Below are 25565 nucleotides of genomic sequence, written 5' to 3'. Positions count from 1 at the left end.
TACTAATGTGTGTAGATGAGGCATCTAAACAATCAAATCAAGCAACAACTGGGCAAGAAATGAATCAAGAAAACATCACTAGTAATTGTCCAAATATGAACCCACTGAACAAAACTTACTACTGCTTAATTAAAATCCCAAACAAAATTTAGTATAATCCACTGCATAACAAAAGTCTGGAAGTACAGGAAGAAGTAAAAAGCTGATAATAAGTTCAAATTCTGCAGCACAATCAAGGGTTAATTTATGCCTTATCGGCCTTGGAAGCAGTGGCGGCAGCTTGACCACGGAGACGACCAGTCCTCCTTGCAGCAATGAGCCCAACCTTTTGCCCTGGTGGAGCATCACGACGGACAGTGCTGGCATGACCAATGTGCTGGTGGTTACCACCACCGTGAGGATGCTCCACGGGATTCATGGCAACACCACGGACCTTAGGCCAGCAGTTCCTCTTAACGCGGAACTTGTGATAAGCATTTCCAGCTTTGAGGAGTGGTTTCTCTGTTCTTCCACCTCCAGCAACCTGACCAATCATAGCCCTGCACCCACTGGGAACAATCTTCTTCGATCCTGATGGCAGCTTAATCCTGTCAAAGAGTGCAATCACACAGCTAGGGTTAGGGAATGTTCTACACAGATAACTAGTCTTCTATGAAAGAAATCCGAGCACAAAAATTATCATTTTCTTCTTTGATTACAAGATCATATTAAAGAGCATATGTTAACAATCTCATCTTAAAACGCAAGTGTTCTATAATCGAGTTTTAAACCATAAAAAGTAATTAAAACGCATGTGTTCTATTATCGAGTTTAAAACCCTAAAAAGTACACCACTTCGATTACGACGGACTAACATCGCAAATATTTTCAAAAATTCGAAACAACAGAACATCAGATTCTATGAATAATACAATTAAAGGATAAAATTCGAAACAACAGAACTTGAGATTCTATGAACAATACAATTCAAGGATAAAATTGGGAACAAACATTCAATATAAAACGCAAATACGGAGCCAATAGATATCAGTACCTGGTAGTTCCATTATCAGGGTTGTGGCTGATAACGATAACGTAATCGCCAGAGCACCTAGCGAAGACACCGCGGTCACCGACCTTGTGCTCGACATTGCAAACGACGGCACCTTCAGGGATAGATCTGAGAGGCAGAACGTTGCCGACGATGAGGTTAGCCTTCTTACCGCAGTAGACGAACTGGCCGGTGTACATGCCCTCGGCGGCGACGAAAAGCTCCTTCTGGTGCTGGAAGCGGAAGGGGTGACGGAAGGTGACGCGAGCGAGCGGGGCGCCGCGACCAGGGTCGTGGATGATCTCGGACACCACACCCTTAAGGTAGCCATTGCGCTCGCCGAAGTCGAGGGAGCGGAAGCGGGCGGGGCCCTTGCGGTGGTGGGTGTGGGACTTGAAAACCGATCCGGCACCCTTACGTTGAGCTCTGATCACTCGTCCCATCTCGGAGAGAAGGTTGCTAGGGCAGAGAGTTGAGAGGGATGGAAATGCTATGAGAGACAGCTAGGGTTTCCGAAATTTAGGATTAAGTAAGCGGAGCTCAGCGTGTTATTGGGTTAGTGGGCTCAGATTGTGATTGGTCTAGTGGGCTCACCGTGTATTTGGGCTAGTTCTTTTTAATGATCTTACAAAAAGGCTTCGATGGATCTCATTTATAGGCTACATTGATGCTATGTTAAGCTTGGAATTTTTTTTTTCTCCATAATAATCATTGGGAAAAAAAATAATTCTAGTCCTCAATTGGTTTTTACTGGCGGTTTTGTTCTTAATTTTTTACCGTTATAATATACACTACTAACTCTTAAAAAAAATCATTTTGACATCTGGAATAACAAACTTATTAAACTCTTAAATTTTTACTTATTGCATGGGTGTTGTAGTACCTTTTATTGTTTTTCTTTAATGAATATAATCTTGTTTAGTCTTAATATTTCATTTGTAAAACAAAATATAATTTTAACAAGGTTATGTAAGAAAAATGGGGACAATGTGCCACAATTAAAATTAAAAATTTAGGAAATAATATTGTCGAATCTCTATTGTGCATATGAAATACCAAAAATTGACAATGTTATAAAGAACAAATATAATAAAATTTTAAAATACACATGTAATAACAAACATTTAATAGAGTTTAATAGTTTTGTTATTCTAGGGGTTAAAATTGTAACTTTTTTGAAGAGTTAGAGTGTAATAATTTGTAAATTCTTATTAAACATAGGAATTCATTAGTTTGATTTTCTTGGACAAAAATATAAGCAACACCCAATAAGTTATTATTAAACATCGAAAATGATTTTTGTAGTTGATTCAATCGATTTTGAATGCAAAAGAGAACATTGGTTGCGCTTTAGGGTAATTATAAGTAGATGCCTCGAGGCGAGGAAAGACTTTGCCAATATTGACTTTGGTCACGTGTACAGGGAGCAAAACATAGTTGCTGATGCGCTTGTTAGACAGACGCTTTCTCACAACTTGGGTCTTCGAACGTTTAGCGACGTCCTGTATGGGCTAAGGGATATTGTTCGTAAGGACGAAACCGACGCTAGCTTTCCAGAAGGATCCCTGGTTTTGTGGTGATCGACAACAGTCTATAGTTTGTCTTCCTGGGTGTCCCTCCTTTTCAACAAAAATAATATGAAAATTAAAACCGTTAGTAGTTAAAAGATATACTCACAATATTCAAAAGTTACTAATTTTTCTCGATTACAGCTTATGCTAGAAACACATATGGAATTTTCTGTCCAAAATAATATTTTCAGAACAAAGACTAAATATGTCACATTAATAACTAATTAAGGGTATTATTGTGACTTTATATTAATTATGAACAAAAATTACGCTTACATTATAACTTATGAATACAATTACAATTTCCCCTCAGTTTAAAAATATAGTAAAATTTGCAAATCATGAAAATCACCATCAACGTAACAAATTGCACAATGCATCAAGAATTAATAATTTCCTTTGTGGGTATAGGCAATCAATAAGAATGAAAACACAAAATCCAATGCTTTTCCTGCAAACAATACGAACAATCCTAATCTTTACATACAACTTCATTCTCTCATACCTAACACAATAATATATTGCCGAATGGAGATTAGACAGGTTGCGATTAACTTGTAAGCATTTGAAGCATTTGAAGCTACGTCTAAGCAATGAATTCCTACTTTAGTTGCCACCATCACCCCCTCTCTTTGGAATGCCTTTCTTTTCAAACTAAACTCTCTTTCTCTCTTATCACATAACCATTACTTCTGCAACAAGAGACCCCTCTCTCTCTCGCTTTCTCACAATTTGCTTTTCTTCTCAGTTTCTTTTACTCTTTTGTCAACAACCCAAACAAACAAGTGACGTAACCATATAATTGTAATCTCGAGAGTATATATTATTTAAATTGAATAACTAACTCGTTATTTCGATCTATCAAGACATTAGAAACTACAAGATCGATTACATGAGTTCATATAGTAAATCTTGGATTCTTTCATTTTTTCAATGATTTTTTTTTCCTTTTAGTCCGAATATTATTGTACTTCTCCCACTTTTAGTATCTAGTTATCAATTTTTCCTCATTTGGTGTATGATTATTGAATTGAATTTCAACTACGTTTGGTCTTTCCTCTCAGCCAATCTTATCTTATCGTCAATTCGTCATCGTTGCTAACTGCTAACCACAAAATCACAAAATTAATACCTTGAAATTGATATTTATTTTAGGTAGAATGGTGGATGGTTAACTAAATGGTATATGAAAATTACGTCTAATTTTCATCACGTTTCATAGATGGCTAAATGGCTTACACTCAAGGGGACTATAGAAATATAAAATATGTCTCCTACTAGAACATGAGTTCTATAAGGATCTTTTAATTGGCAAGGTTTATAAATATGAGTACCAACAAAAAAGGGTAACAAATAGAAAATTATTAGTTCTATTTTCATTATAATTTTTTTTTTACTTACTAATTATTTGAATTAAATAAAGTTTCTATAGACATATAGTTAGAGCGGTGGGCCGGTAGCTATCTGTTATAAAATATTAAAGACATAAATAATTAGAATTAGAGCACCATATAAACCAACATCACAACTATTTTAAGGACAGGGGCCGTGAAGGCAATCCGACCGCCCTCCTATATATATATACATCCTAAATATTATATATAAAAAAGAATTCAATAATTTATATCTCGAAAAACACTAAACCGTGACGGTATATATATATATATATATATATATGTGAAGGCAGAGGTTGCACTTGAACATTTGATTGGATTGCTTGAGTTGTCAACCAGAAAGGATTCTCCATGGCAACCATTCTAGGACTCTTCTGCTTAGCATCTCTCTTCCTAAAGTCAGAATCAATCAGCCGAGCTGATTTCCCACATGGTTTCATCTTCGGAACCTCTTCTTCAGCTTTCCAGGTTTTACCAGACACCTCTAGGCTCTACCTTTAACCTTTTCTTCAATCCCCTGTTTTTCCCTTTCATGTCTATCTCCTCCATTTTTACTGTGTTTTATATATATAGTTCGAGGGCGCTGTGAATGAAGGAAACAAAGGACCCAGCATCTGGGATACCTTCTCCAACAAACCTGGTACGTATAAACCTCTGCTGCCATTATTAAGCAATGCAAAACCATGGGGGCACTGTTTTTTTTTTTTCTGAATTATATATGTTTAATAAACAGGAAGAATTCTGGACTTCAGCAATGCAAACACAACAGTTGATCAATATCATCGGTTTCGGGTACTATTATGTTGTTTTGATACATTACATGACTTCATTCTGAACGCAATTTACTACTCAAGAACCAATTGAACTGTCCATGTAAAGCTAAATGCTCTTTTCTTGGATAAGGAAGGCTATCTTGTCAAACAGTCTACTAATTAGCTTAGAATAAAAAATTGCAGATGACAAATCCACATTATGAGATAAGAATTAAGAACCGACCACATATATTAATAATAAAATTCTCAAAAGCATCACGTTTGTCTACTAGTCTGTCCCTATTTGTCCCTTGTTAACTACCATGTGGTAACAACCTTGAATTGAATGAAGGGTGACATAGACTTGATGAAGGACATGGGAATGGATGCTTACAGATTCTCTATTTCATGGACAAGAATTTTCCCAAGTACGATGATTCTGTTTTTTTCTAAAACATCCCGAATTCTTAAATGTATATATGGTACTGCTGACTGCTTTAGTTTAATGTATGCTTTCCCCATGTAGATGGTACTGGAGAACCAAATCCAAAAGGAATAGAGTACTACAATAGTCTCATAGATGCTTTACTAGAGAAAGGTAAATGGGAAATAAGATAAGATGCATGTGAATTGTGAAAGCATCTTTAATAATGGTCTTTTTTGTTAACAGGAATTCAACCATTTGTAACTCTTTATCACTGGGATCTGCCTCAGAGTCTTGAAGATAAATATGGGGGATTCTTGAGCAATCAGATAGTGTATGTATGTGTGGCAAAATAAGGTTTTTTTTTTTTGGGTGACGAGGGAAACCTGCAATCAAGACTGACCCTAGCTGACAAAGGACTAGCCTAAGTCGTTCATAGCTGACTGGCTCAAACTAAGAAGACCAGTAGATTGCAAAAATGGGGTTTTTTGATCTCTAAAATGTAGTATATATATAGCACTGATAAACTCTCCTTTGTTGCAGCAAGGATTTTGAACATTATGCATTTACCTGCTTCAAATTTTTCGGGGATCGAGTCAAGAACTGGATCACCTTTAACGAGCCGCACGGTTATACAATCCAAGGTTATGACTTGGGGGTTCAAGCTCCTGGGAGGTGCTCAATTCTTGGACATTTGTTCTGCAAGGAAGGGAAATCATCCACTGAGCCATATATTGTAGCTCACAACATTCTGCTGTCTCATGCTGCTGTTTATCATTCTTATCATCATAATTTCAAGGTGTCGAAGAATTTCTGTCATATACTTTGTTAGGAAATAGTATCTGTAAGTTGTAACTCTCCATTTTTATTCACCAGAGAAGTCAAGGCGGGCGAATTGGTATTGCACTGGATGTCAAATGGTACGAGCCAATTTCTGAGAGCGACGAGGACAAGGCAGCTGCAAGTAGAGCGATGGATTTTGGGCTTGGGTGGTATTTTACTAACTTATCACCTTTGTAGAAAATCTCGAGGGCGAAAAATGTGTAACAGAAAAATGAATTTGGATCAGGATCCTTGATCCACTCCTCCTTGGGGAATATCCTGTCTCGATGCAGAGCTTGGTGGCTGAGAGACTGCCTGAGATTAGTGGTGAAGTGTCAAGACAGCTTAGAGGGTCTTTGGACTTCATTGGCATCAACCACTACACCACGTATTATGCTCGAAACGACAGATTTAGGATCAGGAAGTTTTTCATGCAGGATGCAAGCTCTGATGCTGCTGTAATCACAACCGGTAAGGTTCCCGAACCACAACCCTCCTTTCCATTTGTTGTTTTAGAAGACATATCAGCACTGATGACCAAAAACAATGGTTTTTTGAACCTCAGCTTTCAAGCATGGTGTTGCAATTGGGGAAACGGTAAGCCCTCTTCTCACTAAAGACTGTTGTAAATGTGTAATCCAACTATCAGCTTAGCCTTTTAGTTGAAATGGAGCACATGCTTCAATTTGGTATCAGATCCAATAGAAAGTCATGGGTTTGAATATTTCTGTCACCCGATAAAAAGAGACTATGGTCCATGTGTTGCTTAGAGCCCTGACTAATGATTGCTGCATCTCCAGTCTGCATCTCACTGGTTGCGCATTGTGCCATGGGGAATCCGAAAGCTACTGAATTATGTTCGAGAGAAATATGGGAACCCGCTGGTGCTTATTACCGAAAATGGTGAGTGATCGATTCATCCTGCAAAAATAAGCACTCATTATCACAAGTTCTTGAGTTTCATTTTCATGTAAAAAAAACAGGAATGGATGATCCAAATAAACACCACATGCCATTAGAAGAGGCTTTGCTGGACCAGAAAAGGATAAATTATCACCAGAATTATCTCTCCAACATATCTGCTGCTATAAGGTGTTTCTCAATTCTCATCCTCATCTCTTTCCAGAGAGACTCCGATTTTCTTGAATGACATAAAAGTTATGTTATGCAGGGAAGATAACTGCAATGTCCGAGGTTACTTCGTGTGGTCCTTGCTCGACAACTGGGAATGGAACATGGGTTTTAGTGTTCGGTTTGGATTATATTTCGTGGACTTTAAGAATAACCTCACAAGAACACCCAAGTCTTCTGCTAAGTGGTTCAAAAATATGCTGAGAGCCTGAGACCAAATGCACATTTGGGCTATCAAATGCAATCAGGTTTAAGCCACAGGAATTCAAAATAAAAATGATGTAATATCTGTAAATTTTGGACACCCTTCAGACAAAACAAGAAGCTTAGAGATGGGGAGAAAATGTACAATTTTATAGTTTTCATGAATTTCTTTATTCTGTCTTATATATAGTATACATGCTACATTGTTCATTCCAAGAGAAATTTAGTAACCAAATTGAACTATAATGTATTCATATGGCTATGTAGCTTCGACGAATTCTTGCAGAATATGATTAAGCTCGTTTCAGCACAACCACCATTATCGCCATGACTGCCAATCCCATAAACGATGCACCCAAGGCCCTGTCCACCGCGCTTATTTTGGCACTTCCATCAGCATCTGCAAATACTTTGTAACCTCCAAAGAGATTTTGGAAGAAATCGGATAAGCAGTTCATCATATCAAGAACCGCCACTCTAATATTCTGCAAGAAATCTGTAAAACCATTCCCGGGTTTAGGGGACCCGTCTTCTGATGTCAAGTCGTCACACCTCGGTGATGAATAACGTAAGAAATCAGTCTCTGCAACGGATTCTTCCACGCTGTACTCACCATCAAGGATAGAAGCACCTGCAATCACGAGAATGGAATGAAATCCTAGGCAACTGCAAACAGTTTAAAACAATGATACCAAGCATACTGGTTTTCTGCGACACGAGGAATTCCTGGAGCTCTGGGTTTGCCAAAACTGCGTTCCAAACGTTTGGATCAGAAGCAATTGAAGCAACAACAGTCTGGAAGAAAAACCAAAATAAACGTTATTATCAAATATAAACGTTCCATATCACAAAAGACAGCTGTTTCAAGAAGTTTCAGCAATCAGAGAGAGATAAAGTGCAACTTATTGCTTCAGGAGTATGCAGAATAAAATCAAGTTACAATTTTATTGCTTCCAACAATCGGTAAGCATTGCTTGGAAAGGTGAACTCAATCAAGCAAGCTCAATTATCTAGCAAAAAGGACAGACTACAATGAGAAAATATCAGCTGAAAGAATATTCTACAATTCTACTATTTCAATTTAAACTTTATGTTTAATTTAGCTTAAAACCTTAACTGATTCAAGCAAGTATCCAAATGATCAAATCTCAATGGGATAATATAAGTATATAACACTCTCATGCACTTCACCATCCCAGCTAGGCATTTGCAAGTGACAGCCGACAATGAAATTTTGGTATTGACAAGTAAGGAATCAGATAACATGAAAGAACCCATCATGTAGACCATGCTTACCAGAAATCTCAGACAACCTGTCTTAAAATTAGAAACTTAAATGTATTTTCATTTTTCAATAGAAAATGTCAAATAGAGGCCATTAGAAGCTCTAGTTAAAATAACAAAATACTTGCCTACAAAAGGCAATACTCCCTCGCCCCCAGGGCCCCACCCCCTGGAGAGTTAAATCACGGTGACTGAGTGACCCATTAGGTGGGAGGACCAGGGTGCTCACAAGGAAAATAACAAAATCCTTATTGACTCTTTTTCTTAGACTATTTATGTAAAGAATGCTGATTAAATGCCATTCAAATAAATTACATTAGGATTGCTTGTCTTGAGTTTCAAAGCATTTGCTTTTTTGGTATAGAGTTGAAATCTAAAGACAAAGGCATGCTCTAAAGAAAATAAATAATAGCCTTTTAATTTCTATTCACAAAATCTCAGCACAGATTTCCAACCATAGCATTTTAGCTCAAATTCTCAGAGTCCCTGACAAAGAACCAGAAACTAAATGAGAAGGATAAATACCTGGGCAGCAGCATTTTCACAGAGAAACTTAAATGCCTGAATGGCATGTTTTGGTGCCCCACGAGTAATGGTGCTTTCACTGCCCACACAAGCTTGTGTCATCAGACTAGAGGAGTTCGATGACGGGGAGTGGTCTTCATTCACTTGAGCAGCAACATTGGTACTTCCACAGTCACTGGGAGGTGTGCTTATATTATACACCCTAAAAATATAGAAGATTAAGCCATATCCCATAAATTCATCTGGTGTACATGTAAGGCAGAAAAGTAATGAAAGCATAAATCAGAATGCTAAAACACATAATTGAGATTCAAACTCATAGTAAAATAACATCACAGCCCTTCAAGAAGAATGCTTACTTTTTTCTCATGTTCCATCAAGAAACTACAACTGTAAAACAGTAATTCTCTCATCATAATTTACAGAGAATTATGAAGACTTTAAAGATGCCAACACTCTATCCAAACAACAAAATCAATTTGCCAGTCCAAATGATAAAACCCTCGCCACCCAAGCATAAAAAAAAAAAAAAAAACAGTTGCTAGTCCAAGAAACGGAACGAAAGATCAAATCTTTTCACCAAATTTTAAATTTGGGACTTTGGGTCGATGACAAAAGTGACATTTAGTAGATAAAATAATGATATTTATTTGGGAGAAAATATAATTTGACAGAAAGGAAATTACTCCGTACTTGTGAAGAGCGTCTTTGAGATCGAAAGTGGCCTCTTTTGCCTCCTGGAGAGAAGGGGCGCCACCAAAGACGAGTCTCGGGAGCGGCTCACCGGCGGCGACCATCTCCTCCTCGTCCCCGCCGGCGAATTCCCAGCCATCGAGCTCCCGGCATGGCCACTGCACGGGTGCTCCATCCACCGCAGTGCTTTGTGAAGCTGAAACGGCGCTCGACTTCAGGTGTTCCGAAGAAGAAGAAGAAATCCCGGAAACGGAGACCGGGAGAACAACCTTGCGTGCGGCAGAAGATACAGGATGCTCCGACGCGATGCCCCGAAAGCCACTGTTGGCAACAGTGATTCCGGCTGCCTTCGCCACCGCCGCCGCTCTCATCGCCCCTCCACCACTCATATTTGTTGTATTGCTACAGGGGAAATCAAGCCTATCTCCAGAAGAGGAAGAACCGTAAACCAAACCTGGTCGAAGAGAATTTTAAAGGATGTAATCAAGGTGTAGTTAGTCTTGGACTCTTGGATTGTTCAGTAAAAAAATGAAAAATGATTTCAGAACATTATTTTTTAGATTTTCAGTGTTTGGAGAGAAAACAGAAGTCAATGAAAAATATATGTTAGGTCAATGAAAAGTATATAATTTTTTTTAAATGACTTCTTTTTTTTAAGGAAGTCATTTTCTGTTTGCAGTAGTGAAGCAGCCGATCACTCGCCGTCGTCGCCGTCGTGCACCGCCACCAACCACTGCCCACACCCACCACACTGACCCCTCACCATCACCACCACTCATTATCAAGGTGGTTTTGCCAATAAGGCCTGTTTTTTAGGTAGGATACAAAAAGAGGACGGAAATTATTGGGATACAAATATGGGTAACACTACACTGTAGGATGCATGTTGTCCTTTTTGAACATGCATCTTAAGAATGCATTGTTATCTTTTATAATATTTGTTTCAAATTAGAATATTGTACATTGTACTTAGAGAATACGAAAAGAATACAGTATATAAATATAAAATAATAAATACGTAGTTATGTATTTATTTTTTGAAATATAAGGATAAAAAATATCTAAATAGTGGGTCCAAGACCAACAACCCTAATTTTACTACATCCCAAGACTATTGTCGACCGTAAAACTCTATCCTAAAACTTACGCATTGCGCTACCGGCGACCGTGACGCCGGCCACCGCCCACCGCGTTATTATTATACACTAATTACACATTATTGTTAATTATATTTAATTTTCCTCATAATTATGTAATAATTAGTACATTCTAATTAACTAACAACTATGCGTTATAAATGATTCAGCATTTAATGAGGTTAACAACAATACTATTTTTTTCTCCTTATATATATACACCATCTTTTTTTGGCTTTTAACTACAATACTGTACACATACACGTATCATACATTCATTTTCTACCTTTTTAACTATTTTTTTTTGAGACAAAAAAAAACTATTTTTTTTTTTGGAAGAGCTAACATGCATTCGCAGAATGCATTTGTTTTTAAGTAAACATGCATTCCATGGAAGTACTTTGCCCATCTTTGTTCCCTTTTCAAAAGCGGCATATTTTTGTATCCTACCCAAAAAACTAGCCCAATCGTATTTATGACTCCTCATTATCAATGTATATTTTAAATATTTAAAGTTAAAAATAGTTATGTTCATTTTTTGAAAAATGAACTAAACCTACAAAATTAGTTTTTCAGGATCCAACTAAACACTACACAGTTTTTCAGAATCCTTAATTATTTTTTTTTGAAAGACAGAATCCCTAATTATTAATGTACCTTTTCAGTTACTAGCGAAAGATACCTAGCTTGGAGGCTTGTACTAGAGAACCAAAACCACATGCTTACATGACAAGTTTAATCATTTAACAATTTCTTTTAAATTATATCTATGTAGTTCTTTAAAGCCAAAGATCTTGTGGTGTAGTGATATCTAATTTACACTCTTATTTGGAAGGAAGTGGTTTGAGCTTCATGTAGTTCTTTCTTACTTTTAAAAGGTAACTTATTGTCATGTCAATATATTTAAAATTTACTATTATTTTTCTTCACAATCTTACAATTTTAATTTACTATAAAAAAAAATTAAATAGTAATATGTGTAAATGATAATAACAAATTAATGTCATAATGAACTTAAAATATTGTTATAATGAAACTACAATATTATATGGCTAAATAATAATGGGTAAATGATAATAACAAATTAATGTTATATTAATGAACTTATAATATTGTTATAATGAAACTACAATATTATAAGACTATTATCGTCCCAACAAGTGAACCATTTTCAAGATGATATTGAGAATCTTGGATTATCCCAGGTAATAGGATTACCTCCAGGAAAGTAATGTAAGATTGTGGGAATGTAAGATTACTTTATGTGTTTGGTTTGAATTGTGGAATATAAAATTACTTTGTTTGGTTAAGGGTTATATTTTAGGTTATATGAATCAATTTACTATAATGTCCTCAATAATATATATATATGTGTGTGTGTGTGTGTGTATTTATTAATTTATATGTATAAATGTATATCAATGCTTAATATTAAAAAAAATAAATATATAAATATACATACATGTATATTTGATTGTATAAATATATATTTATTCTATATACGTTGTTGTTCATTGTTTGTTGTTGTTGTTGTTGTTGTTGTTATTATTATTATATAAGGATTAGTTAACAAGGACAAAGTTGGAATACTTCAAGGTAATTTAAGATTACCTAAGAAAACGGGGGTAATCACATTACCTTGGAACATTACCGCCACATCAGCGTGGCTTTGAGGTAATATAACATTACCAGGTAATATCAAAACTTGAACCAAACAAGGTAATATAACATTACCAGATTCAGATTACCTAGATAATCTAATATGACCCGAACCAAACGCCCCCTGAGGGTAATGTGATTTTTATTTTTATTTTTATTTATTTTGTTAGCTTAAGTGGCTTGCAAGCCTAACTTGTATAGTTTTATTTCATTTTTTATTTGTTATTTGTTATTTTATTAATACTTTATTATTATATTTATAGTATAAAATGAAAGTTGGACACTTTTGAGGGTGAGAAAGTACCGTAGGGATAATTATAGCTTAATAATGAACTATAGTTAATGATACTTTTTAATAACTTACAGTATTATAATACTCCGTAATAAATTATGATCCATGGTACAAGACTACAAGATGAATGATATAATTTGGTAGCTAAATTGCCGCAAATTATACCGTGCACCACGTTGCACATAGCAATGTGCATCACGTACGTAAACGACGTCGTTTTGAGCATTGTAAACTAACCGTCCATTTTTTCAGAAATCATGTTTCCCATTTCGGCCGGTCTGTGTATTTATGTTAACATTCTGTGTATTATAGGTAATCGTTCTGTGTATTCCAGGCAATCATTCTGTGTATTCTAGGCAACCGTTCAGTGTATTCATGTTAGTAACACGTGTTGTGATGTGTTTGTGCATTCGAATGCTTAGGAGGATGAGTTCTGTGTATTTTGTGTCACTATTCTGTGTATTCATGTTATTAACACATGTTGTGATGTGTTTGTGCATTCGAATGTTAGGAGGATGAGTTCTGTGTATTTTGTGTCAATATTCTGTGTATTCTGGGCAAACATTCTGTGTATTCTAGTCAAACGTTTTGTGTATTCTAGATAATGATTATGTATATTATAAATAATGAATTATCTGGAATTATTTGCGTCCGCATCTACTAACATCGAAACAACGTCGTTTTGGACCAGGGTACACATTACTATGTGCACCGTGGTCTACGATCTAGGTGACACAAACGAGTTTTTGAGTCATAAGCTAATAGTAATTCTTGTTGGACGGGTCATCATGGGCATTATAAAGTAAGTCAGAAATGTGTGAAGCAGGAGCAGTAAGTAATTGTCTAGGCCCAATATTTCATTGTAAACATCCATATAAGTTTTTATCCCAAATTAAAAGAACAATTACAATCCATTCAAATTAAAGTGCTAGCCTGCTAAGAATTTTTCTGGGCCTTCAGTTTTAAGGCATGTAAGTGGGCTTTGTAAATTATCCTTTGTGTTTTAGTAAAATGACATTTGAGCTTGCTAAGGCTTCCAATTCATTGTTGCAAGTTGAATGAAAGAATATATTTGATGACCTTTTTTTTTTCTCTTTTTTTTTTTTTAATTTTAATTTTCTCAAGTTATGTTGCACAAAAACTCTCAATGTTTTTGTATTTCAGAAGCAATTTTTTTTTTGTGTGTGTTTTGCTTCCTAGGTTTCTTGTTTTTTGTGTTTCTTATTTTTCATTTTCGTGCAACTTAAGTCTCAAATTCTGATTGAGTATGATTATACCTATTTCATTATTTTAAAATGCATTGCATTTGATTATTTGGGAAAATTGTTAAATTGCATACTTATGACTTCAAACCAAAAAAGGAAAAAAATAATAACAATTGTGATCCCAAGGTTGCAAGGTGTCAACATTTTGGCTAGACTCCATTATTGTGCTTAAAGAAAGGTGGAATTAGTTATTGATGACCAAAACACTTAGAATTTTCAGAGACATTGAAAAGAATGTTCATGAAATAACTCCAATTTTTAGTGATGTATTACAACACACAGCTGGATAACATTGATGAGCTATTGTTAAATAATAATGTTTCTTTACTATTTGTCTCTGCACTTCTACATTCCCTCTTTCATTCTCACTATCACTATCTATTTTTCAACACAACATACAAGAATCACCTCGATCACTTTATTTATAAATAATGTAAATTTAATTTCACGGTTTCTGTAAATCTTATTATAAATCTTTTTTTTTAAAAAAAAAAAACCGCAAGTATATCCTATCTAGAAGTAGAATAGGTTTTGACCAAATAAACTTTTACCAATCTTACGGCATATTTATTATCTATTTATCTTTGTATTTGTGTCAGGATTTTATATTACGTCAAGAATTATTAATAGCGAAAATACAACTTTATTATATATATATTTTTAAAATTTTGAAACAGTTAACACTATGTTTTGATGATGAAATATTGAACTTAACACTCCTCCAAAAAAAAAAAAAACTTTCCTTTTTTATTGAAACCATGCATTGACTTATCATTATCAAATAAGATGAGCTGAGGTGATACCATCCAACTTAAAACCCGCAAGTAATCGTGGGTTGATTTAGCAACAAATTAAACTAATTTTATACACAATTGACAATCCCATTCGAACCCTCATCATCCTACAAAATAAAATAAAATAAAATAAAACAAAACAAAACATTGTTATAATTCAACACAGCCTTGTTACATCAATTGTGACCTGAGAAACACACCAAATTCAAAGATTCTTCCTCATAAACTGGGATTTCTTGGACTCCATCGTTACCTAAAGTCCGAGAAATCTCATCAATACATATCTATTATTTGTAGAATACCATTTTTAATTCATCAATCATGTCTTATTAGTTATTTTCGGTGCAAATTATTTGGCTTGCAGCCTTGCATGTGTAGATTTGGTCATCAATATCACCGAAAGTTATCCACTTAACCAGATATGTTAAGTACAAACAACCGAATGAAAACCCTAATCATTATTGTGTGGACCATGACTTATATAGCTATGTGAACTATACTATCAAATAATGTACATTTAGTAACAAATAATGTATTTTTAATATTTTAAAAATGTATATTGTATTCAGAAAAAGTATATTATTTTGTATAATGTACATTCAGTATATGAATAATGTACTTTTAGTATATTAAAAATATACTTTTTGTTATGGGTCCATACAACGCTGTGTGGAACATGACCCACACAATAATTTGCCAGGTGTTATGTAATTCGATAATTAGACACGAAAGAACTATTACATCGTAAAGAGATTAAAAATGTCATTTTCATAGTCTTCTTTTATGTGTCTAATTCACTTAATGAGGTTTGACTGACACATTAAGGTGTTTAATAAAAAAAAGTTGAGAAATATATATTAAGTAATTAAAACAAAGGTTCAATGTTTAGTGCAATCATTATATGTACCATGATCTATCTTATAAAGTGGACCATTGACATAAGGTGCATTACGTTTATTTTTAAATATATATTGAATGCTTGTTTTTCTGAAGGTTTATTTTTTGTGTACTGAAGAAATTGAAGGTTATTTTTTATGTACTCAATGTTCATTTTTAGGTGTATTATCAATAAATGAACTTTTAGTACATTAAAAATAAACATTCATTATATTAAAATGAATATTTATTCATGGCTCACATTGCATTATGGACCATAGTGTATACTATAACTATAATTTGCCTTTTTTAGTCGAGGGCACTGTGGCTGACGAGTAAATGGGCCTAATGGGCTTAAGCAAAGAGGCCCGACAAGGAAGCAGTACAGATATACCCCACGTGTGGGTGGGGTTGAAGAATAGAGGAGGAGTCAAATTCAACATTCTGTTGGGCCACACGTGCCGATTGCAATGTCTCGTCAACTGCAGACACGTGTGAGGTGACCTCCATGAACACCCCACTCCATACCTTCAATTTCCACAATACCAGAAAAAAAAAAAAAGAAAAAAAAGAAATATTAAACAAAATGGCACGCCAAACGCTGTTCCCCTAAAAAAAACCCATAACCAAACACTTCACGTGGTTTTTAGTGCAGAAAATCTGGAAAAATATTAATGTTATATATAATGGGATTAGAGTGAGTGGCTGCTAATAACCTGGAATTCAGGTCATGTTTAATCAGCAACAATGGTTATTTTGGGCTCTTCTCAACATTAAGGTCCCATTTTGACATCACTGTTCCCTCATCATCATCTCCTAAACTAAATCCTAACTGCACCTTAGCTTAATCCTATATATGCCACCTTGAATTGCCTGCACCTTATATTGCCATTTTTACAACTAATTATTGGATTATTAATTAGTAGGGTAGAGTGGACTCAGTCATGGCACTATAGTTGTGTTTTTGGTTAATTTCTAAGTAAAAAAGTATAGTGAAAATATTATAATTTAGAGGATCTTATCATATTTGGTTTCTCCGACCTAATTTTTGGTCACCAATTTATCAAATTTCAGGCAATTAAGTGACTTATCTTGAATAACAAAATTGTTATTTCTGCTGGGCCCATTCCCAAGAAGTTTAAGAAAAAAATATGGAGTAATAAAAACGACAATTTTACCCTTTAAAATAAGTCACTAGTAATTGTAAATTAGGTCGAATGGATCAAATGTTGTAAGGACTACAAAATCTCAAGACCAATTATGAAAAAAAAATAGTTGTTGGCCGAATGTAAAAATGATCCAATAGTATGTAGTTGGACCAAAAAAAAAAAAAAAACTCTAATTTAGAGTTTCCTTTAAGTTCAAACACTATTTTACTGAAAATATCACTTTAGTGTTAACTTGAGGATCAAAAGCAAATGTGCCAAAACTTAAGGAACCATAAATGTTATTTTTCATTAAAAAGTATATAGAAATGAAATTTGTACAAAATAGACAATTGTTGGATATAGAAGTAGGAAAATTGCAAGGTGTTATTGATATCTTTTGTATTGGGTATGGACGTATGGTTCTTTATACTTTTGGCTTGTATTGGGGGTACAATGAGAGTATGAGGACAAGAACTCATCATACAACCCCCAAAAGCATGAGAATTGTCCTGGTGTAAAAGATACCACCACTTTAAAAATTTTATAATAATGAAAGATATATATATATATATATATATATATATATATATATATATATTCTAATTTTTTACATAAAAGTATAGGGTGTCAATGATATAATGTCGTACAATTAGGGACAAAAGATAAATGCTGAATGTATTTTTTTGTGAGGTCAACTTTGAGGGAGATTGAAATATGTGATGTGAGAATCATGATTTAAAAAAAAATATTTGGATCTTTGTTTTAGTTAACATTGGACATTTGGATTACATTTGTTTATTGAAATATTGTTGGACATGTATATATATAAGAATTGAGAAGTCAGCCCAGGATATGCCCAGAGAAAAAATTAAATTAAAGAAATGGATATTGGAGGAATGGAGAGTGAGATGAGGAGTATCAAAGTGTCAGAGTCAAAAAATCTGGTCCATTAATTGGTGAGATGAGAGTGAAATGATTTGCATGTTCTGATCTGGGATGGGCAGATCAAATATTGAGATGCCTCAGTAAAGATGCAAAGATCTTTGCCAATCATATATGTATTTGGTCTCTGGTCTGTTTTGATACTATGTAACTAGTGTTGTCTCATTCCATCATGTGATTGCCTACTAGTTTTTTTTTTTTTTTTTTTTTTTGAAATAAATAACTTAATACATTAAATCTTTGAGAATACAATCAACAAGAAAAGGGGGTGGGCTATCAAACCATTCCCCGCAACCTGGCTCAGAAACGGCCTCCCTAGCCACAAGGTGGGCGGCACGGTTCGCAGATCGCTTAGCAAAACAGAAAACCACATCATTAATCAAAGATGCAGTCTCTCTAACATCATCAATAATAAAGCCAAACTCAGAATTAAAAGAATCCGAACGTAATGCAAAATAAACCAACTGTGAATCCGTTTCAACATCTACTAGTTTATTTATTTATTTATCTTTTATACTACTGACTCTATTACAATGTAGCATTTGTTCATATATACTTTCTCAACCTATTTTCAACGTTCGTGAGATCATTCCTATTTGCACTTTTGTCTTTACCTAATCGTACACTTCATTTTTTTCCTTGATTAAATTTTGTAGATGGAGTATATATGATATATCACTTTGAGACATTATTTAAGTATGGTATACTATCAATTTAGATTATGTCAAACTGTATATGAATTTGTTTAAATGAGGTAGGTGATGGATTTTGTATATTTATACATTAAAAAAAATGCAGATTTGCATTCAAAGAAGTAGATAAATATGTCTTCTTAATTTAAGTATATTAATCATGCGAGAGAGTGCGGATTTGCATTCACAAGTTGATCTCATCGATCTTCTGAGAACATTATCACTTAATCCAATGAACATGATTTTTTTTTATAAAAAGCTGTTAAAGTTTTCAAAAAAGAGTAAATAAGCTAGATATTCTTTGGCGATTTTTTGAGGAAGGATGATGACATAAGCTTGCTTATTAATGGATGAAGAGGAAAAGTGTGACAATGAACCAAAAAATTGATGTATAAGAAATTAAGAAAAAAAAATCATAAAAATGTGGACATTTATATTTTGGTAAATAACATTATCGCTTGTAAAGTGAAAATATGTTCGATCTATTTCAAAATTAAATATGATATTGATAGTACGGTAGAATATATTATTGACAAGTTCTCTTGTATACAAAAATATGCATAAAGACCCTTTATATATGGTTACATAATATTGAATCATTCCAATGCAAGCTATACTAACTAGACTAATTAGTACACTAATATGTTATGACAAATTGTTCTATTTACGTTTTAACATATCATTTTACTCATATTCTAGCACCTTGCACTTGAATGATTTTTTATTTTATTTAATCATACTTTGATTTATAGAAATTAAAGTTCACAAACTTTATCCGAATGTGTGCTCTTGATGAAATCTGCCTTGTGACAATTGTCGGTAAAGAATTACAAGGAAATAAATCAGTTTAAGTTGCCTATAATTGAAACCCCTTTATACTTTTAAAAAAAAAATTAGTGAACTTCAACCTCAAAAGTCACAAATCATCCTCTTTCCGCTAGGCTTAAAGATCAAGTTGTACTATAGATTAACTCAAATTTTATTCCATACTCCCTGATATGTTAATTGGTGAATATAATGTTTTATAGGTGACTCCATTTTTTCTCTCCTTTATTTATTTATATTATTTTCACCCAATCAATGCAAGTTATGATACGAGAGTATATACTGTTAAAATCAAATACTTACTACTATACAAAGTTATAGGTGGATGACGCAACTTTATTTCCTTATATTTATGTAATAACCAATGCTACATCTCAAATTCACACTGGATAATATAATGTTAAACTTGGCCTTTTAAGCATCCGCCTTAACAATCTTTTGTACTCATCGCTATACCAAAAATTATAACTACTAAGAAAGATACAACTTTATTTCCCTATACATATTTGTACAGAGCCACTAATAGCCCATATTACAAACTACACTAGAAGGCGGGATACTAAACTTGACTCTGCAAGCACCCTCCAGCATATACTTCAAAAAGTACAGTTAATATCTTCCTGTAAAGGTCAAATGTATCATTGTAAGCACATAAATAGAGATTAGCATGACTATAATTGAGAGTGGGATATGGTGCGTAGTTGAATAACTTAATGAAAGTGAAGAAAATGAAATTATTGAATTGAAAACAAACGTCCACCAATTATATATGTGTTGGTTTATAGGAATGTATCCATCATTTGCCTGGGCAGATGGCTTATTATTAAGTAGTAGTAATTGATAGTAGTTGCCATCGCCGGCGTCACGCTCATTGTTGAGCCTTGTGTCTCAAAAAGCAAAACTCTCTATCTCTATCAATCTTTAAAGGTTTCCCCTCTTCTCTTGCCCACACCTTTCAGTCCACTTCAATACCTCGTTTTCGCAATTATTGTTAGGGTGATGTTACCATCACTTCCATCGTCTCACCTTAAACATCAAATTAAAGAATGTTTAGTGCGCAGTTATGTCGTTAATCACCCACTAAATAACAAGGCCAAGGTGTCAAGGTTACGTTGGAGTTGTCACTCACGAAATGTGTCGTTGTGGCAGATAAGATAGATATATTCAATTCAGCCGTCCTTCATACTACAACTGTAACGTTGGTCTCATGTTTCTCCATCACTGCATTCTCAGATTGGGCAGGACTTCGATTCCAATAGTTCAAGAATCACTCTAAAGTCTTGGTCCAGCGGTAAGGTGGGGTTTGGTTCCTGCTAAAGACTACATGTGGGTCATTGGAAGACCCAGAGTCTAAAAATTGATCAGAGGTGATCAAGATTCTTCGTGGGCAAATTGTACAAGCAGGAGTGGAGAGAATTGATTGAGTAATTTATGATTTAACTCATCCAACAAGGTCGGGTTTGGTTCCCACAAAAAACATGGGGGTGATTGGGAGACATAGGGGTGACTGGGAGACTCAAAGTCCAAAAAATTGATAAGAGGTGATCAAGACTCTTTGTGCGCAAGGAGAAACTGAGAATTGTTTCAACTGAACACAGAGGTTAGACATTTGTTTATTGCGCACAAGAAGTCCTGAGTCTTTCTCTCCAAACTTCACTCCTGTAACCAACTGAGCTGCCCATGCAGCATTCATCCAACACCTTTAGAAAGGGTTTTGGAGGCTTAGATTAGATACCTAGCTAATGTATAAAAAAGAACTCGGTTCAATTATACATTGGTCCACTAACAGATGGTGAGATGAAATTGTGGTTTGATGTCATTTGGTGCATGTGTGTGTACTTGTTTACAGAAGAGTCATAGTTGGACAAATTGTCCCATGTTTACTCATTTCCAGATATTTTTTTATTATTATTGAATTGGCCTATCAGACTTGCTTTAATTTAATTTGTAGACTTGGCAAATGGCAAGCCATGCAAAACTAGAGAGGCCGGCTAGCTTTTGATCACGACTTTCATTTAAGAACACGTACATAGTATGCACATCATCTATCCATCTCCATGTTAACTCATTTATTGTATGATTGGTTCAAGGAATAAAAATATAAAAATATAAATATAATCCTAAAAAGATAATGCAATAGAAAAGTTAGTTAGATACAAAATGTGAATGTTATTCTATTGTTTAATTTGTAAAAATGACAAGAAAGAGTGATATTTAAGTGTTTGGCTAGTTTAAAGAGGGAAAGACAGAACAATTTAATTACAAGATATTCAAGTGTAAAGTGATTAATTTGCCTCCAATACACTGTATTTGTGTGCATTATATATTAGGGTGCGTTTGGTTCGTACATGGGAATCGGAATCGGAATGGGCATCAAATACTTGGTAATGGTAATGGGTTTTGGTGAAAGTATTTTGTATGTTTGGTAATTGGGTGGAATGAGAATGATTATTAATAGTTGAGGAAGAAAGGAGGAAGGGAGATGAAACCCTTATTTAATAAGGGTATGAGTTTTTTCATTAATGGGGTATTCCAAACCCATAGTAGCATTCACAAAACCTATCAATCAAACACAAACAATCACTTTCATACCCATTCCCTATACCTAAACCCACCAACCAAACACACCCTTAGTGTTATCATTTCTAAAAAGGAAATAAGGGTCATTTTGAAGAAACCATCCCACAATTACTTGACATGGCCATAATATCCTCATCCTCTATGCATATATTTGTTAAAGGCACTAGATGCAACAATAGTAAAGATTTAATACATACATATACATATAACATATATTAGAGATCAGATGCGATTATTTTTCCACATAAAAAATTAGGTTGAATCGCAAGCGTTCATCCAATGGTCATCAAAGCATCTAAGCCATTGATTGAAAATTCTAAACGGTAGTTGATTTAGTTTGAATTCGCGCACTGAAGGGTTAAAAACTATTAAAAAATCCACAAAGCAAAACTACGCAATCAACACCACTAAGCCAAGCTATCTTCTCCATTGGTGCCTTTAGTCTTTGCATCCTCAAAGCATCTCCGAGTCTCCGACCACTCACAGTAGAAAAGAAGGTTAATATATGTACTTAGAGCTTCAAAGTTATGCACTTTACGGATTACAAGTGTGCTCCTTTAGTGCAAAATTACGCACATTAATTTTTAACTTTATGCACCCGAAGTTCAAAAATTTTACACCTAAAAGTGTCAAATAGACCACTGAATTTTTACACATTGTGCAATGGAACCATCAAACAAAAAATATGTGCAATTGAACCATCAAAAACTCAAAAATTGTGTAAATAACATTTTTTACAAGTTACTTCCAAGTTTTCCTTAAATATGTCCGTTTAACCGTCCGAGTCTACTCGTGTTCGCTCCAGAAAGCACGGGAGTTGGCCTAGAGGGAATCGTCACTTGTGCAAATTGAACCCAGATTCTCCCGAAATTCTTTCCCACAAACAGAATTCACTTGCCACTTGAGCTCACTTGAGAGAGTACTATTATAACTTCATATTAATTAGAGACGAAAATTACACGTCTATAACTCAAGAACAAAAAGTTCAATTTTCCCCGAGAAATGAAATTTAATTATATGAAGTTATAATAGTACGAGAAATGAAATTTAATTATAAGATAAAAGAATAAAGGAAAATTTCATATCCCATCGTTTGATTTGTGAGAAAATATAAAGATTTATTTCGTGAAGAAATTTTAAGGTATCTAAATGGATTTAGACATAGAATTTATATCATGGACTAGGGTCCACGTAGCATTATGGATCCTAAATTGAAAGAATAAGATACATAATTCATACTCATAAGTTATATAATTGCATAACACAAAATACAAAAAATCACAATACAAGACACATAGCATAGCATGCATTATAGACCCAGATAGATTGAAAAGATGAGGTATAGAATTCTCGTAAAATACAAAATTTCATAACACAAGAAACATAGACATGTTATATATTTATTTATTTTTAAATATGATTTAGGTACATAATTTGTGTTTATAGGCACAAAATTTCACTACACAAGACACATAAATTCATAATATAAAACACAATTACTAATTTGTTTCAGGTACAAAATTTCATAATGCAAGTCATAACACAAACACATACACATGAATCAGGGTCTATAGTGCATTGTGAACTCTTATCCATGGTATAAGAATTGATGAATTTATATTCCTCATAGTTTAAGGGTGCGTTTGGTTCGCATATGGGAATCGGAATCGGAATGGGTATCAAATACTTGGTAAGGGTAATGGGTTTTGGTAAAAGTATTTAGCATGTTTGGTAATTGGGTGGAATGGGAATGATTATTAATAGTTTGGGAAGAAATGATGAAGGGAGATGAAACCCTTATTTAATAAGTGTATGGGTTTTGCCATTAATGGGGTATTCCAAACCCATAGTAGTATTCACGAAACCTATCAACCAAACACTAACAATCACTTTGATACCCATACCTTATGTCTAAACCCCCCAACCAAACACACCCTAAGAATTGAAATTCTAAGGAAAAAACTTTCCTACCAATTACAAACCAAACATGGGAATTAAAAAGATAGAAAGAAAAACTACTTGCTAAATTTGAAGGCAATAACTATAGTTTAAAAAAAAAACAAATAACAATATTTAATTTAATAAAAAATTCATTATTTTACTCTACAAATAAGAGAAGTGTCAATAATAAACTGGTATGAAGATAAGATTGTATCACGAGAAAGTTATTTAAAAAAATAATATTGCTTATCTTATGTAACAATTCTAAACACATTATTGATGTTAACTACTTTCATTTCGTTTTCTCTTTTTATGGAAATTATTTCTCATTTTGTCAATAGCATCTTCTACTATAGACACACCTAGGCTTCTATCAGTTTTGATAGGCAAATTATTAGTTACCAAAAGGATATCACGTACAAATTGCGCTATATTGTTTTTATAGATTTTTGTTTACTCTATAAGATATAATTGTTCACATTCAATTATTTGAGGGTATGTTCTTATCTAAAGATTAAACGTTATGGGAGCATTTTAATTAATGAAAAAATTGACAACTATTTGAATATGCGCTCTTTATGATTCGCACCTTATAACCCTAACCGCCTTATAATTATCACTATTTCTCTTTATTTATTATAGTAAACATGATGTTTTTTTTTTGGTAACATTATAAAATTATCCAACAACAACAACAACAATTTGAGTCAAAAGCAAATATAAAACTCATGTACTATTGTACTATTTACAATTTATATCATTCTATTTGAATTCTATTCATTTTGATTATATACTTTAAAAATGAATAAACTTAAAATTAAAATTAAAATTAAAACAAACATAGTCAATTTAGTTGTTAAATTCACTAACGTGACAGTAATGTTAATACTACTATGTTAAAATGTGTTGATGCGGCAATTGCCTCGTCAAACTTTTATTATTTGTAATATATTGTATGTTGAGAAATTATGAAATTCTGATTTTTTTTACTATACAAAAACAGTAGTAAAATATTTATAGTGTTTAAAACTCTTTCAATCATCATTCAAGATGATAAAAAATTCTGACCTTCAAATAAAAGTGGCAAAAATTCTAGCCACGTTTTGAAAGTGTTCATAACTCATAACTGAATTAAAATGTCAGGATAAAACTTACTTTTCAACCACTTTTTTTTTTTTAAATTTATTTTTATTTTGGTTCGAACATTTTGGGTGAAACTTTCAAAATTTTTAAATTTTTAACTTCATCTATATATAGTAAAGGCAAAATTAAACTCAAAGAGAAAGAAGAAGGGAAGAAGGGAAGAAGGGAAGAAGGGAAGAAGAGGAAGATGAGTATTTAAAAAAAAAAACAACACAAATCATTTAATTTTGAGGTTTTCAGTTTTTGTTTGAAATCAGAAATGCTTTCCAGAAGAAACTTTTGTCCGTCACAATGGCCATGGTTGCTAGAAAATTTTTGCAGCAACCATGGCTAAATTTTTTGTTATTTTAAAAAATAATTTAAAGACTTTTTAACCATCGATAGCCAGAACATTAGGGTTCATGGCTACACTCTAAGTGACCAAATTGCTGATAATTGAATA

The 25565-nt window shown here is 33.8% G+C and overlaps 3 protein-coding genes across 3 annotated transcripts; 1 reads left to right on the top strand and 2 right to left on the bottom strand.

The window, feature by feature from the left end:
* Window positions 1–96: 96 nt before the first annotated feature.
* Window positions 97–1532, bottom strand: LOC116011118 (60S ribosomal protein L8-like). Its single transcript, XM_031250637.1, has 2 exons — window positions 1034–1532; window positions 97–587 (listed from the first exon to the last, which is right to left on the bottom strand). The coding sequence occupies exons 1-2, from the start codon at window positions 1471–1473 to the stop codon at window positions 245–247; spliced, it is 783 nt and encodes a 260-aa protein (XP_031106497.1). The 5' UTR covers window positions 1474–1532; the 3' UTR covers window positions 97–244.
* A 2759-nt stretch (window positions 1533–4291) lies between these two features.
* On the top strand, window positions 4292–7511 carry LOC116011116 (putative beta-glucosidase 41). The gene is made up of 13 exons (XM_031250635.1): window positions 4292–4463; window positions 4569–4635; window positions 4729–4787; window positions 5100–5175; window positions 5274–5345; window positions 5418–5505; window positions 5715–5970; window positions 6048–6163; window positions 6241–6464; window positions 6559–6590; window positions 6794–6896; window positions 6977–7085; window positions 7165–7511. Exons 1-13 carry the CDS (start codon window positions 4347–4349, stop codon window positions 7334–7336), a joined length of 1491 nt encoding a protein of 496 aa, XP_031106495.1. The 5' UTR covers window positions 4292–4346; the 3' UTR covers window positions 7337–7511.
* LOC116011117 lies at window positions 7458–10323 on the bottom strand. Its single transcript, XM_031250636.1, has 4 exons — window positions 9831–10323; window positions 9138–9339; window positions 8030–8123; window positions 7458–7959 (listed from the first exon to the last, which is right to left on the bottom strand). Exons 1-4 carry the CDS (start codon window positions 10217–10219, stop codon window positions 7622–7624), a joined length of 1023 nt encoding a protein of 340 aa, XP_031106496.1. The 5' UTR covers window positions 10220–10323; the 3' UTR covers window positions 7458–7621.
* Window positions 10324–25565: the final 15242 nt, after the last annotated feature.

The sequence above is a fragment of the Ipomoea triloba genome, chromosome 2 (assembly GCF_003576645.1).
Source record: "Ipomoea triloba cultivar NCNSP0323 chromosome 2, ASM357664v1".
NCBI classification, from domain to species: Eukaryota; Viridiplantae; Streptophyta; class Magnoliopsida; order Solanales; family Convolvulaceae; genus Ipomoea; species Ipomoea triloba.
Note: the sequence above shows the minus strand (reverse complement) of the source record. Positions and strands in the feature narration are given on the sequence as shown.

Bases quoted from the DNA above. Each gene is read 5' to 3' on its own strand.
- LOC116011118 (XM_031250637.1), bottom strand. From the start codon at position 1,473: ATGGGACGAGTGATCAGAGCTCAACGTAAGGGTGCCGGATCGGTTTTC. The intron at 588-1,033 runs GTACTGATATCT...ACTCTTTGACAG, and splicing joins CCTGATAATGGAACTACCAG to GATTAAGCTGCCATCAGGAT.
- LOC116011116 (XM_031250635.1), top strand. From the start codon at position 4,347: ATGGCAACCATTCTAGGACTCTTCTGCTTAGCATCTCTCTTCCTAAAG. The intron at 6,465-6,558 runs GTAAGGTTCCCG...TTTGAACCTCAG, and splicing joins TGCTGCTGTAATCACAACCG to CTTTCAAGCATGGTGTTGCA. The intron at 7,086-7,164 runs GTGTTTCTCAAT...TATGTTATGCAG, and splicing joins AACATATCTGCTGCTATAAG to GGAAGATAACTGCAATGTCC.
- LOC116011117 (XM_031250636.1), bottom strand. From the start codon at position 10,219: ATGAGTGGTGGAGGGGCGATGAGAGCGGCGGCGGTGGCGAAGGCAGCC. The intron at 9,340-9,830 runs GTACGGAGTAAT...CTATATTTTTAG, and splicing joins CTCAAAGACGCTCTTCACAA to GGTGTATAATATAAGCACAC. The intron at 8,124-9,137 runs GTATTTATCCTT...TTTTTCTTCCAG, and splicing joins GTGAAAATGCTGCTGCCCAG to ACTGTTGTTGCTTCAATTGC.